This window comes from Lepidochelys kempii, chromosome 1 (assembly GCF_965140285.1).
Source record: "Lepidochelys kempii isolate rLepKem1 chromosome 1, rLepKem1.hap1, whole genome shotgun sequence".
Lineage (NCBI taxonomy): Eukaryota > Metazoa > Chordata > Testudines > Cheloniidae > Lepidochelys > Lepidochelys kempii.
This window is the reverse complement of record NC_136380.1, coordinates 213,599,298-213,612,563: the sequence shown is the minus strand read 5'-3', so window position 1 is coordinate 213,612,563 and position 13,266 is coordinate 213,599,298. Positions and strand designations below refer to the sequence as shown.

The 13,266-nt window shown below is 46.4% G+C and overlaps 1 gene segment (V, D, J or C); it reads left to right on the top strand.

Annotated features, from left to right (window-relative positions):
• Positions 1-11,180, top strand: part of LOC140898634 (T-cell receptor beta-2 chain C region-like) — a 131,649-nt gene extending 120,469 nt beyond the window's left edge. The window contains 4 exon segments of the C gene segment in view: positions 4,760-5,095; positions 5,528-5,545; positions 9,229-9,335; positions 10,958-11,180. Coding sequence covers positions 4,760-5,095; positions 5,528-5,545; positions 9,229-9,335; positions 10,958-10,969 — 473 coding nt within the window.
• The last annotated feature ends 2,086 nt before the right edge of the window (positions 11,181-13,266 follow it).

Below are 13,266 nucleotides of genomic sequence, written 5' to 3'. Positions count from 1 at the left end.
GTATAAAGCAGGGGGGGTGGGAAGGCGGGAGAAGGAGCTTGAAGGATAAACACTGACCCTGGGAGTGTGTGGCGATGCTGAGGTTCAGAAGCAGAGGATGAGGTACTTTACTGTGGAAAGGGAAATGAGGGATCTTTTGAAATATCCAAATCATCACTGGGGAGCACATACAAGATATTAGTCTTCTAAATGCTGCTGAGACAGCACAGCTAGATGGCTAGTGCATATACTTTCTCCTGAGCATGCCTTTGGCTACGATTCTGGAAGAGTCCAGCATTTTAAGGGTTAACAATGGCATCTTATGGGGATCAGCCCAGGACTGGGTAGTGAGTAGTTTTGGTGTTGCAATGCAAAGCTGTGCTCCACAGACATCCAGTATTTTGGAGCTGGAACTCGACTGACAGTTCTGGGTGAGTGAAAATGACGGCAAAATAACATAACCTACACCCCATGCTGGGAGAGGACTGGGTTTGGGAGTGTGAAAGGGGCAGGATTCTTGAAGCATGAATCGGTGAAACTGAATGAAGAGGGAAGCCTTTGGGGTGGATAGCAGAATGTAAAATATTCTCCGCAAGTGAACTGTAGGATATCTCATTGCTTGAGTTATTTAAAGCTAGGGCAGGACAAAGTCTAGGAGAATAGAATATAGAGAACAATTCTTCACTGGCTAGGAGAAAATAGACTAAATACAATCTAAGGGCACTTTATGGAGATGGCAGCATTCCCTAGCCCCACCAAAGCAGCCCTGTTCTGCCCAGTCCCTAAGGAGTGTAGAGTGGTTTTGGTGGGGTTTGGATGGGGAGGAGGATTGGGAGGGATGGTTTTGGTTCAGCTCCAAGAGGCTGTGAACTGGAACGCAGTACTTTGGAGCAGGGACACAGCTGACAGTTCTGGGTGAGTGGAAGCAAAGAAAGAAAGAAAGAAAATAGCAGGCAAAGAGACTGGAATAAAACCCAGTTTTTAGAAGCATTTCTGGTGGCAGCCAAATTGATGAACTTGTCTCTAACGGGGTTAATCTAGAGAAAAGAGGGACAGAGAAACAGACAGACAGAGATTAAGACAGACAGTGAGGGACAAAGCAGATAAACATAAAATAATGAAACACAGGTAAGTAGAAACGAGTCCCGGTTCCAGGGCATTTGTAGCATGGGAGGAAAACGCTGTGTTCTGGTTCTGGCTTGGTGCAATATTTTGGTGACGGGACCAGACTCACAGTTCTAGGTAAGAAAAATAAATACTTTTATCATCTCATGATCTGTCTCTAGCAACCCAGTGGGATCTGTACGTTTCCTAAGAAACCCATAGACAATAAAAGGCATCTTCATTTTGGGAAGATAGGATCCGCAAAAGGAAAACACTTGCGTGAAATCGCAGCTCCCCTGGAGTCAATGGCAAAACTCCCACTGACTTTAATAAGGCCAGGATTTCACCCCCAGAGATTTTTTCTGGCTGGTATGTGATTGTACCAACCTATGTCAGAAAGAAGATAATTCTGTGCCTAACATTATGTGATCTGCCTGGGACATGTCTGGAGAGCATATTTAAGAAGAGTATGCTGGATTTGTAATAAAAAGGTGACGGGAAAAAAGGAATAAAAAGGGAAACAGACAAAGAAGACACACAAGAGAGAAAGACAGGGAAGGATGAAATACTAAGGAGGAAGATGATTTTTTTTTAGTGTAGTCCGTGAGGGAATAGCTAGGGATAAAGGGGCTGGAACTGAATTAAAGAGAAATCCTTCACATAATGTATCAGGAATAATTTCTAGAGTAGGGGGGGAAGAGATCTTGAAATAGTCTCCAAAGGGAAATGGTCAAAGCCCCTTGAGAGTGTACTGTAAGGCAGTGGTTCACAACAAGGGGTACACATACCCCTGGGAGTACACAGAGGTCTTCCAGGGGGTATGTCAACTCAGCTAGATATTTGCCTAGTTTTACAACAGGCTACATGAAAGTCTCTAGCAAAGTCAGTACAAACTAAAATTTCATACAGACAATTACTTGTTTATACTGCGCTATATACTATATCAGTGTTTCTCAAACTGGTGCTCATGATTTAGTTTATAATTACATGGTAAAAATGAGAAAGTGAGCAATTTTTCAGTACTAGTGTGCTGTGACACTTTTGTATTTTTATGTCTGATTTTGTAAGCAAGTAGTTTTAAAGTGAGGTGAAACTTGGGGGTACGCAAGACAAATCAACCTCCTGAAAGGGGTATAATAGTCTGGAGAGGTTGAGAGCCACTGCTGTAAGGAGTAGCCTTACTCTGCTTGAGAAGAGAGGGTACAGTAGGTGTAATGAAACAAGTCTTTTCTCCACGTCTAAGGGCTGGGATTCTGCTCACTCAGACACACTTATCTGCAGACACAGCTTAATAGACCCTCACCATGAGGAAATGGAGTGGTCAGCCTTATTTTTTCTATTCACAATTCTTTCCCATGTGCTCCTGGTTCTGCAATATATTAGAGTAGCCCATACAATCCCTCTGTAGTGCTGGTAGAAGAGACACAGAGATGGTTGGATGAATAGGAGCACTAGTTAAAAATAGGAATTCTTTTCTCAGAAAAATGTTGAAGGAAACAAAAAAAAATATTTCAGTCGACATTTCTATAGAATGTTTCCAATTTTTTGATAAAACAATTAGAAATAAAAACAATTTCAACCATCCATAATTAATAGCTTGATTTTTAGGCTATATTCATAGAGGTCCACAGATAACATGTTAATTTAATAATATATACTAGGAAGCTGTAGCTCACGAAAGCTTATGCTCAAATAAATTGGTTAGTCTCTAAGGTGCCACAAGTACTCCTTTTCTTTTTGCAAATACAGTCTAACACAGCTGCTACTCTGAAACTCTTCATAATAATATTTAGTATTTTTCATCCATAGATTTCAAAGCACTTCACTAGGATGGGTGGACATTACAAGCTTCATTTTACAGCGTGGGAAACTGAGGCACAGAGCAGTTAAGTGACTTGCCCAAGGTTACATAACAAGTGTGGCCTAGTTGGGAACAGAACCCAAGCCTCCTTATTCATGGCCTGATTTTCAAAAGAGCTCTCCACCCAATATGCTGAGCCTTTGAAAATCTGGCCTCCTAGTTTGCTGCATAAATGCGAGTTGAGCTCTTTTGAAAATCTGGCCCACAGAGTCTGGTGCTCTGCTCATTGCAACACACTGCCTCCTCTCTCCAGTAAGGCACTGTCTAGACATCATTCCCTTGAAGAAATAATATATGTGGAGGAAGAATGGGGATCTCTTTCAAAAGATGGCAGGACAAAGATGGAAAACCTAAGGTCCAGTAAGGAAAAGCTAGTATTAAACAATAGGAAAAATTTATTACGAGCCAGAGGAAGTGGGCCATGGAATGGACTCCCCTCGTGGAGTGGGTGAAGGATCCCCTCTGCCACTGCAAAGTTAAGAGCAGGATAAAGAAAACTGTAGTGGCAGGAATGGAGCTGATGAGTCCTGTGAAAGTGGGAAGTACATCAACAGCAGAGATCCTCCCTATGTGCTCATTTCATGGTCATATAGGTTTGTACTCACATGTAAAAAGAAAAGGAGTACTTGTGGCACCTTAGAGACTAACCAATTTATTAGAGCATAAGCTTTCGTGAGCTACAGCTCACTTCATCAGATGCATATCGTGGAAACTGCAGCAGACTTTATATATACACAGAGAATATGAACCAATACCTCCTCCCACCCCACTGTCCTGCTGGTAATAGCTTATCTAAAGTGATCATCAGGTGGGCCATTTCCAGCACAAATCCAGGTTTTCTCATCCTCCACCCCCCCACACAAATTCACTCTCCTGCTGGTGATAGCCCATCCAAAGTGACAACTCTTTACACAATGTGCATGACAATCAAGTTGGGCTATTTCCTGCACAAATCCAGGTTTTCACTTTGTCTCTATAGAGAGACACCACAGGCCTAGCCCTGCAGTCCCTATTCAGGCTAAACTTCCATTGACTTCAGTGAGAGTTCAGCCTGTGTGAGGAGTGTGTAGAGTCAAGCCCTTGAACCGTAAGTTGCTACTTTGCTGAGTTTTACTACTGCCCTTTGTCTCTGTGCTCTGGATATGAACAGTATTTTGGCACAGGAACCAAGCTGACTGTCCTGGGTAAGGAAGGGTTTCTTGGTTTGTTTGTTTGTTTGTTTGCTAAATAACAAAACATTCACAGTCTTGGGCTTCTGTCTCAAGCTTCTCTTTGGATATTTGTGGGCTGGATTTTTTATTTCTTTTGTCCTTTTTAAAATTGCAGGAGAAAAAGCAAGGAGAGCTTGCTGAGAGATTGGAAAGTTTGGGTTAGCAAAAGGAGGGTGCAGTCTTCAGCATCTTTTTCTGAGGTGAAACACAGGGCACCCCAGTGCAGTAAAGAATTAAAGAGAAACAGGCCTCAATGAATGACTGGATATAGAGACTTTACATTTACTCTGTAGCTGTCTTTTTTAAATATTGGGGCCAGATTCTGCAGCCAACACTTTCTATTCAGTGGAAGTGGTACATATACAGTAGCTACTGATTCAGACTCGAGTACAGTATAGTCAAAAAATATAATTTTCTCTTTTGGTTTAAAATGATGGGCCTCCTGTGTAGATTTCTAAAGAGGGCATTGAATTTGCCTCTAGAAGCATCTCCCTCCTCACACAACACATACAGAGTCAAATACATGGATCTGGGAGGGGTTGTTGTCACAAGGCAGGAGAAGCTTTGTGTAGGGCTCTCTGTGTCATCTTGATTTCTGTTCCAGAGGATGGATTCACTATCACCGCCCCCGAAGTGGCCATCTTTCCCCCGTCAAAGCAGGAGATCAAAGAGAAGAGGAAGGCCACCCTGGTGTGCCTGGTCACAGATTTCTACCCTGACCACATCAAGCTGGTTTGGCGGGTGAACGATGTTGAGAGGAAAGAGGGGGTGAGGACAGATGAATCTATCATGGACAAAACCTCAAAAAAATACTCACTGACCAGCCGTCTGAGGATCTCACACCAGGAATTTTCCAACTCCAAGAATAGATTCCAGTGCTTTGTTGAGTTCTACGGGAATAACACGCAAAGATATGATGAAGTCATCCATGGTGCAGCTGGTGAGTACTGAGCACAAAAGCCCTAGGGTGCTGGGGTCTGGCCTCTGCAGCATTCCCACCTCTGGGATTAGGAGTTGGAAAGGAAGGCAGGGCTCCTGCCCAGCACATCAGGGCATCACCACTTAAATCACTGCTGTCCCAAGAGATAGTCCAAGAGTGGGAATTGTCACCTCAGAGTTCTGCAAAGCAGAGCAATTTGCTAAACCCTGGGGCACCAAGACCACTGTATGCCACACTCCAGCCTCTGCCAGCCCTTGGGATCTGAGACCAGGACTGGAATCCAAATCTGCTCTCCTACAAGCTAGTGAATAGACACATAATTCTCCCTTCCGCCCTTCCCCAACCCAATTAATTGTGGGAAACTGGGAGTTCCTTGTAAAAAGCACAGATCGCTGGGCTCAGATACTAACTTCTGCTTGTTTCTCCTTTCAGGTTGCAGTGTCTCAGAAGGTCAGTTAAAGCCCTTTGTTCCTCTGTACTGTACACCTGTGTGCATGTGCACATGAATGTTCAGGTGTGCATGGGGGTATGTGTACCCTGAGGTACTGCTGTGGGGGGTGTGTGCATGGGGGTATGTGTACCCTGAGGTACTGCTGTGGGGGTGTGTGCATGGGGGTATGTGTACCCTGAGGTACTGCTGGGGGGGTGTGTGCATGTGGGTATGTGTACCCTGAGGTACTGCTAGGGGTGTGTGTGCATGGGGGTATGTGTACCCTGAGGTACTGCTGTGGGGGGTGTGTGCATGGGGGTATGTGTACCCTGAGGTACTGCTGTGGGGGTGTGTGCATGGGGGTATGTGTACCCTGAGGTACTGCTGGGGGGGTGTGTGCATGTGGGTATGTGTACCCTGAGGTACTGCTAGGGGTGTGTGTGCATGGGGGTATGTGTACCCTGAGGTACTGCTAGGGGTGTGTGTGCATGGGGGTATGTGTACCCTGAGGTACTGCTGTGGGGGTGTGTGCATGGGGGTATGTGTACCCTGAGGTACTGCTAGGGGTGTGTGTGCATGGGGGTATGTGTACCCTGAGGTACTGCTAGGGGTGTGTGTGCATGGGGGTATGTGTACCCTGAGGTACTGCTGTGGGGGTGTGTGCATGGGGGTATGTGTACCCTGAGGTACTGCTGTGGGGGTGTGTGCATGGGGGTATGTGTACCCTGAGGTACTGCTAGGGGTGTGTGTGCATGTGGGTATGTGTACCCTGAGGTACTGCTGGGGGGGTGTGTGCATGTGGGTATGTGTACCCTGAGGTACTGCTGTGGGGGGGTGTGCATGGGGGTATGTGTACCCTGAGGTACTGCTGTGGGGGTGTGTGCATGGGGGTATGTGTACCCTGAGGTACTGCTAGGGGTGTGTGTGCATGGGGGTATGTGTACCCTGAGGTACTGCTGGGGGGGTGTGTGCATGGGGGTATGTGTACCCTGAGGTACTGCTGGGGGGGTGTGTGCATGGGGGTATGTGTACCCTGAGGTACTGCTGTGGGGGGGTGTGCATGGGGGTATGTGTACCCTGAGGTACTGCTGGGGGGGTGTGTGCATGTGGGTATGTGTACCCTGAGGTACTGCTAGGGGTGTGTGTGCATGGGGGTATGTGTACCCTGAGGTACTGCTGGGGGTGTGTGTGCATGGGGGTATGTGTACCCTGAGGTACTGCTGGGGGTGTGTGTGCATGGGGGTATGTGCACCCTGAGGTACTGCTGTGGGGGGTGTGCATGGGGGTATGTGTACCCTGAGGTACTGCTAGGGGTGTGTGTGCATGGGGGTATGTGTACCCTGAGGTACTGCTGGGGGGGTGTGTGCATGGGGGTATGTGTACCCTGAGGTACTGCTAGGGGTGTGTGTGCATGTGGGTATGTGTACCCTGAGGTACTGCTGGGGGGGTGTGTGCATGTGGGTATGTGTACCCTGAGGTACTGCTGTGGGGGGGTGTGCATGGGGGTATGTGTACCCTGAGGTACTGCTGTGGGGGTGTGTGCATGGGGGTATGTGTACCCTGAGGTACTGCTGTGGGGGGGTGTGCATGGGGGTATGTGCACCCTGAGGTACTGCTGGGGGTGTGTGTGCATGGGGGTATGTGTACCCTGAGGTACTGCTGTGGGGGTGTGTGCATGGGGGTATGTGTACCCTGAGGTACTGCTGTGGGGGTGTGTGTGCATGTGGGTATGTGTACCCTGAGGTACTGCTGTGGGGGTGTGTGCATGGGGGTATGTGTACCCTGAGGTACTGCTGTGGGGGTGTGTGTGCATGGGGGTATGTGCACCCTGAGGTACTGCTGTGGGGGTGTGTGTGCATGTGGGTATGTGTACCCTGAGGTACTGCTGTGGGGGTGTGTGCATGGGGGTATGTGTACCCTGAGGTACTGCTGTGGGGGGTGTGTGCATGGGGGTATGTGTACCCTGAGGTACTGCTGTGGGGGTGTGTGCATGGGGGTATGTGTACCCTGAGGTACTGCTGTGGGGGGGTGTGCATGGGGGTATGTGTACCCTGAGGTACTGCTGTGGGGGGGTGTGTGCATGTGGGTATGTGTACCCTGAGGTACTGCTGTGGGGGTGTGTGCATGGGGGTATGTGTACCCTGAGGTACTGCTGTGGGGGTGTGTGTGCATGGGGGTATGTGCACCCTGAGGTACTGCTGTGGGGGTGTGTGTGCATGTGGGTATGTGTACCCTGAGGTACTGCTGTGGGGGTGTGTGCATGGGGGTATGTGTACCCTGAGGTACTGCTGTGGGGGGTGTGTGCATGGGGGTATGTGTACCCTGAGGTACTGCTGTGGGGGTGTGTGCATGGGGGTATGTGTACCCTGAGGTACTGCTGTGGGGGTGTGTGCATGGGGGTATGTGTACCCTGAGGTACTGCTGGGGGGGTGTGTGCATGGGGGTATGTGTACCCTGAGGTACTGCGGGGGGTGTGTGCATGGGGGTATGTGTACCCTGAGGTACTGCTGTGGGGGTGTGTGCATGGGGGTATGTGTACCCTGAGGTACTGCGGGGGGGTGTGTGTGCATGGGGGTATGTGTACCCTGAGGTACTGCTGGGGGTGTGTGTGCATGGGGGTATGTGTACCCTGAGGTACTGCTGGGGGGGTGTGCATGGGGGTATGTGTACCCTGAGGTACTGCGGGGGGGGGTGTGTGCATGGGGGTATGTGCACCCTGAGGTACTGCTGGGGGGGGTGTGCATGGGGGTATGTGTACCCTGAGGTACTGCTGGGGGTGTGTGTGCATGGGGGTATGTGTACCCTGAGGTACTGCTGGGGGGGTGTGTGCATGGGGGTATGTGTACCCTGAGGTACTGCTGGGGGGGGTGTGCATGGGGGTATGTGTATTCATGCTGTCAGGCGCGGGTGTGCATGTGCTTATGTGCATATTTGTATGTGTGGGTGCACATGCGTGTACATATTTCTTGTTTCACAGAGACGTGGGTGTGCACGTGTGAGTATGTGCGTAGGCACACACACTGGGACTCACACCCCTGAACGCACAAAAATTTCTGTGGGACTTGTTCTAACCACCAGTGGCCAGGACCTCAGCTTTAGATCTCATGCTAAAGATATCACCTTCAGCAGCACAGAGACCCTAAGACCACACTTTTCAGAGGAACAGCCGTGTTAGTCTGTATTCGCAAAAAGAAAAGGAGTACTTGTGGCACCTTAGAGACTAACCAATTTATTTGAGCATGAGCTTTCGTGAGCTACAGCTCACTTCATCAGACCACACTGGGTCATTAGGGTCAGTACTGACTTAGAAGGGAGAGTACCCCCTACTGAGTCACCTACCCCGCTCTCTGCAGCACAGCACCCCCTAGCACCACACTGATGTATTGGGATCAATGTTATCTCTGGGGGAAGGCTGCCACCTTCAGCGTCACCACCACTTCTTCAAACTCTTAGGTTTTCCTTAGCAGTCTCCAAACCAATTGCTGGCCAGGGCTGACAATCTTTAGCTTTGGAGATCCAGCCCTCCTTGGTGGTACAGCCATAGGCAGCCAAATGGACAGTAAGTGGATTTTACAGATAAGCGTTGCACCATCTTCTGCTAATCTACAGGATTAAAAGAACCCCCCTGGGTTGGATAAATTCTCCAAAGAAATTTTCACTTATCTGTTAGCTTTGATGTATTATTTCCCCCCTTGCTTTTTAGAGTCATATCTGAGAAGTGCCATGGCAGGCAAGAGTGTGTATGTTCTGCTCATTTTCAAGAGTGCCTTGTATGGGGTCTTTGTGATGGGGCTAATGCTAAGGAACAAGGTAAGAGGTGTTTTCTTATTCTATGCACACTGGGCCAGGTGCTTTCTAACTAGAAGAGAGGTGGTGGGTGGGGAGGGGACTAGCTTGGACGAAGTGAGAACCAGCCATGAACCTCTATCTTCCCCACACACACACACACACAAAAAGAAATCTCCACAACTTTTAAGATGCAAAAAAGTTCAGTGAAGTGTTTTTTCTTTTTCCCCATGTCTCTGCACCTCTTGGTTTGCAAGAGAGTAAGCTAGAGTGATGGAGAGAGTGCAAGTGTTGAGAGAGAAGGGGAGAGAGAGAATGCAAGAGAGAAACAAAAGAAGGAAGAGGAAGAGTGAAATGTGACATAGACAAAGGATGGGGAATGAGAGAAAACTGAGAGAAGAGGAAGAAAGACGAGAGAGAAACAACAGGAAAAATGAGAGAACAGAGAGAGAATCAGAAAAGATGTGAGGGAAAGAAAGAAAAAGAGAGATAAATAGATATGTGGAGAGAAAGAATAAAAAATGAAAGAGAGAGTGAGTTAAGAAAGTTTGTTTATCTAGTGGTGTGCTTGTAGTCATCCATTCTTTCTCGTTTTTAACAGTGCTTATCGGAAATATCTTGAGACCTTCTGAGCTGACTCTTTTCCAATCACACATGAGGCCTTCAGCATAGTCAAGCAAAACCACACTGTTTCTGTTGTGCAGAAACTTTCATAGCCTTAGTGACTGCATGGGAAAATTCAATGTAAGGTTTCACCCGTCAGATATGCCCCTGACCACTACTTAACAGGAAGCACCAACTGTAAAATAGCAGTGAATCCCCTCCAGCTAGAGCACTGGCTGGTGGCAGTGGGAATCTGAGAAATTACAGATAAAAAGATACATTTGGTCACAATTTGCCATTTTCTTCCCCCTCACCAACCAATAGAGGGTTGTTCCCTGAGGTCTAGTCCCAGGGACTCAATTTGTGTCTATCCTTGAGGTGTACACCATTCAAACACAGTGACCCTGATTTTTCTGTTACTAAGGGTTTGTCTACACTTAAAACGCTGCAGCTCTTCAGAAGACACTACCTACACTGGTGAGAGTGGTTCTCCTGAGAGGTGGTAGCTATGTCAATGGGAAAATTCTTCTGTTGACCTAGTGCTGTCTACACCAGGGGTTAGGTCAGTTTAACTCTGTCACTCGGGGGTGTGGATTTTTTACATCCCTGAGCAACATAGTTATACTGACCTAATTTTCTAGTGTAGACCAGCCCTTAAACCAGTATTATGTTGGTGTAATCCCATTAATGTAAATGGAGTTATCCCTGATTTACACCAGCATCAGTGAAAGGAGAAACAGCTGATCTATCTATCTATCTATCTATCTACTAAAATATTGATATAATTTGATCAACCTTCTCTCAGTTAGGTACCCAGTACATTTTTAGTTCCTTTAATGTCTCCTCATCAATTAATCTATCTAGATCCTTAATTTATGAACCAGAATGGAGATGGGGATGGCTGTGCATGAACAAGCTGCATTATGGAAAACTTGACTGTTTGCTCCTCCCCCTGGTGTTTCAATCACAGGATGATCATTGCTTGGTTCTGGTTAGCGGTGGCCCATGACTAATCTCCAGTTCTATTCCCTTCCCTCCCACAGAAAGTGCAGTAGAAGAAGCTGGCCTGAGGCGGATGGCACAGCTGCCTGGCGAAAGAAGGAGCTGCAGCTGCATTCGTTTTACAAGTCCTGATTTGTTTCAGAAATCAGCACAGCACTTAGGCTTTTGTTACAATAAATGTACAAAGACCGCAATTAGGGGTTGTCTAGCTATATTTGCTTGTTTGAAACAGCAGCTTTTAATAAACACTTATGGAATCCTTAATGAGGTTTTCTGCATTTTTTTTGTCAGCCGCTGAAGTACGAAACAAAAATGCCTGTAACATTCACAGAACTTAGAGAACATAGTGTATTAGACTGGCTTTGTTTGTGAATACATAAGTGAATGATGTCAGGCCACAGAAAGGATAAGGGACCTAATGCTACTGTTTCAGCTAAGTGGGGGAGTGGGGTTGGGTTGTCGCTCGTAGTGTAAACGGAAGAGGCCTGTGTTTCTTGAGCTGAAGAGCTAGAATTGTAGTCCAATCTCCCAAGGGGTCTCTATGTGTGAATTATGTAGCAATTGTACTGGCTGCGGTATATGAGTTCATTGCAATAGGGAGTCTCCATGCGATGTCATCCCACTGTGCACCTACTCTTGTATCGCACCCTCTGCTTTGCCAAGAGGAACCCACCTCCTGCTTCACCGAAAGAAACTCAGTGTTCCCACTAGTCAGTTTTTCTCCTTCCTGTTACAGTGGATCAAAGCATTGGACCGTCTAGTCCAGTGTCATCCTGTCTACTAGTTTACCAGGAGAGAGCCATGCATCCATCTACACTAGTATCTTACTTCTTGCTGTATTGGAAAAAAACACTGTTCCATCTCATCCCATCCTGTTTTTGATAATGGAAAATATCACATGCTTCAAATGAAAGCTTAACTCTCCCTCCCCCGTTTTGTCCAGCTATCTAAATATCTATCTTAAGTATCTCTACACAAACCCACAGGAGTACATGGCACTCTACAGGTAAAAAGAAAAGCGTCCTGACACCAGGCGCTTACACTCTCAGGCTTGATCTATACTTAAAAAGTTATATCAGCATAGTTACGTCAGTCAGGGATGTGAAAAAACCAAAGCCCAAACCAACATATCTATGCAGACAAAATACCCAGTGTAGTTGCAGCTATGCCTATAGAAGATTGTTTCTGTTGACATAGCTAACATAGTTGAGGGAGGTGGTGTTCCTACATGGACAGAAAAACTCCTGTTGGTATGGGCTATGTCTACACAAGGAGGCTATGCTGCGGTAGACATAGGCAAAATTTGGAAGATAACACAACAAATAATGACACCAGGCTATGGTGAGTTTTGTAGTGAAGAGGCAGCCATGTTTGCTCACTTCTTGAGCTGTAGCTCACGAAAGCTCATGCTCAAATAAATTGGTTAGTCTCTAAGGTGCCACTAGTCCTCCTGTTCTTCTTTTACCATGTAGCATTTTGAGTTGCACCATATGTAAAGTAGCACTGCTACCACTAGAAGGGCTCTCATAAAAGCTAGTAATGGCACATTTCGTTTCCAGCCATTTATCATTATAGTGGTGTGGAACTAAGGGAGGGGAAGAGACAATAGTGACAAATGGGAGTCACACACTGCTCAGCAGCCAGTGCTATTTTAAGCTTGAAAAATAGATAACACAAGTTGTTCTGTTTCATACATTTCTTGGTTTTGAATGGGGATTAGTAGTGGAAACCATCATAAATGGTACAATATTGTACAATAAGAGGTGTTTCTTCCTAATCACAGACAGTGAATCATGAGAACTGATAACCCCAGACAGTGTCTCTACAGATATCCTTATTCATAAGATTGTCTAATCTTTTTTTTTTACTCTTACTAAATTAATATCCTTTGGCAGTGAGTGCCTCAGGTTAAATACGGAGTGATTCAGAGGCAGCTCACTCAATCCCGAGGCACGGTGAAGGGAAGCAGGGACATCTTTTATGTAGAGATGTGTCCTAGCCAAAGCCCAGGATCCAAACACCCCCAGATTCTGGAAGTTCAAATCCAGACACAAATTTTGTGACTCATGCCCATCTCTAGTTTTATGTTTTCATAGATTCATAAATTCCAAGGCTTGAAAGGACTATTGTGATCATCTAGTCCAAAATTCTGTATAACCCAGGCCATAGAACTTCCCAAAAATAATTCATAGAGCAGATATTTTAGAAAAAAACATTTAATTTTGATTTAAAAATTATCAGTGATGGAGAATCCACCACAATCTTTGGTAAATTGGTCCAATGGGTTAATTACTCTCACTGTTAAAAATTTACGCCTATTTCCGGTCTGAATTTGTCTAGATCGAACTTC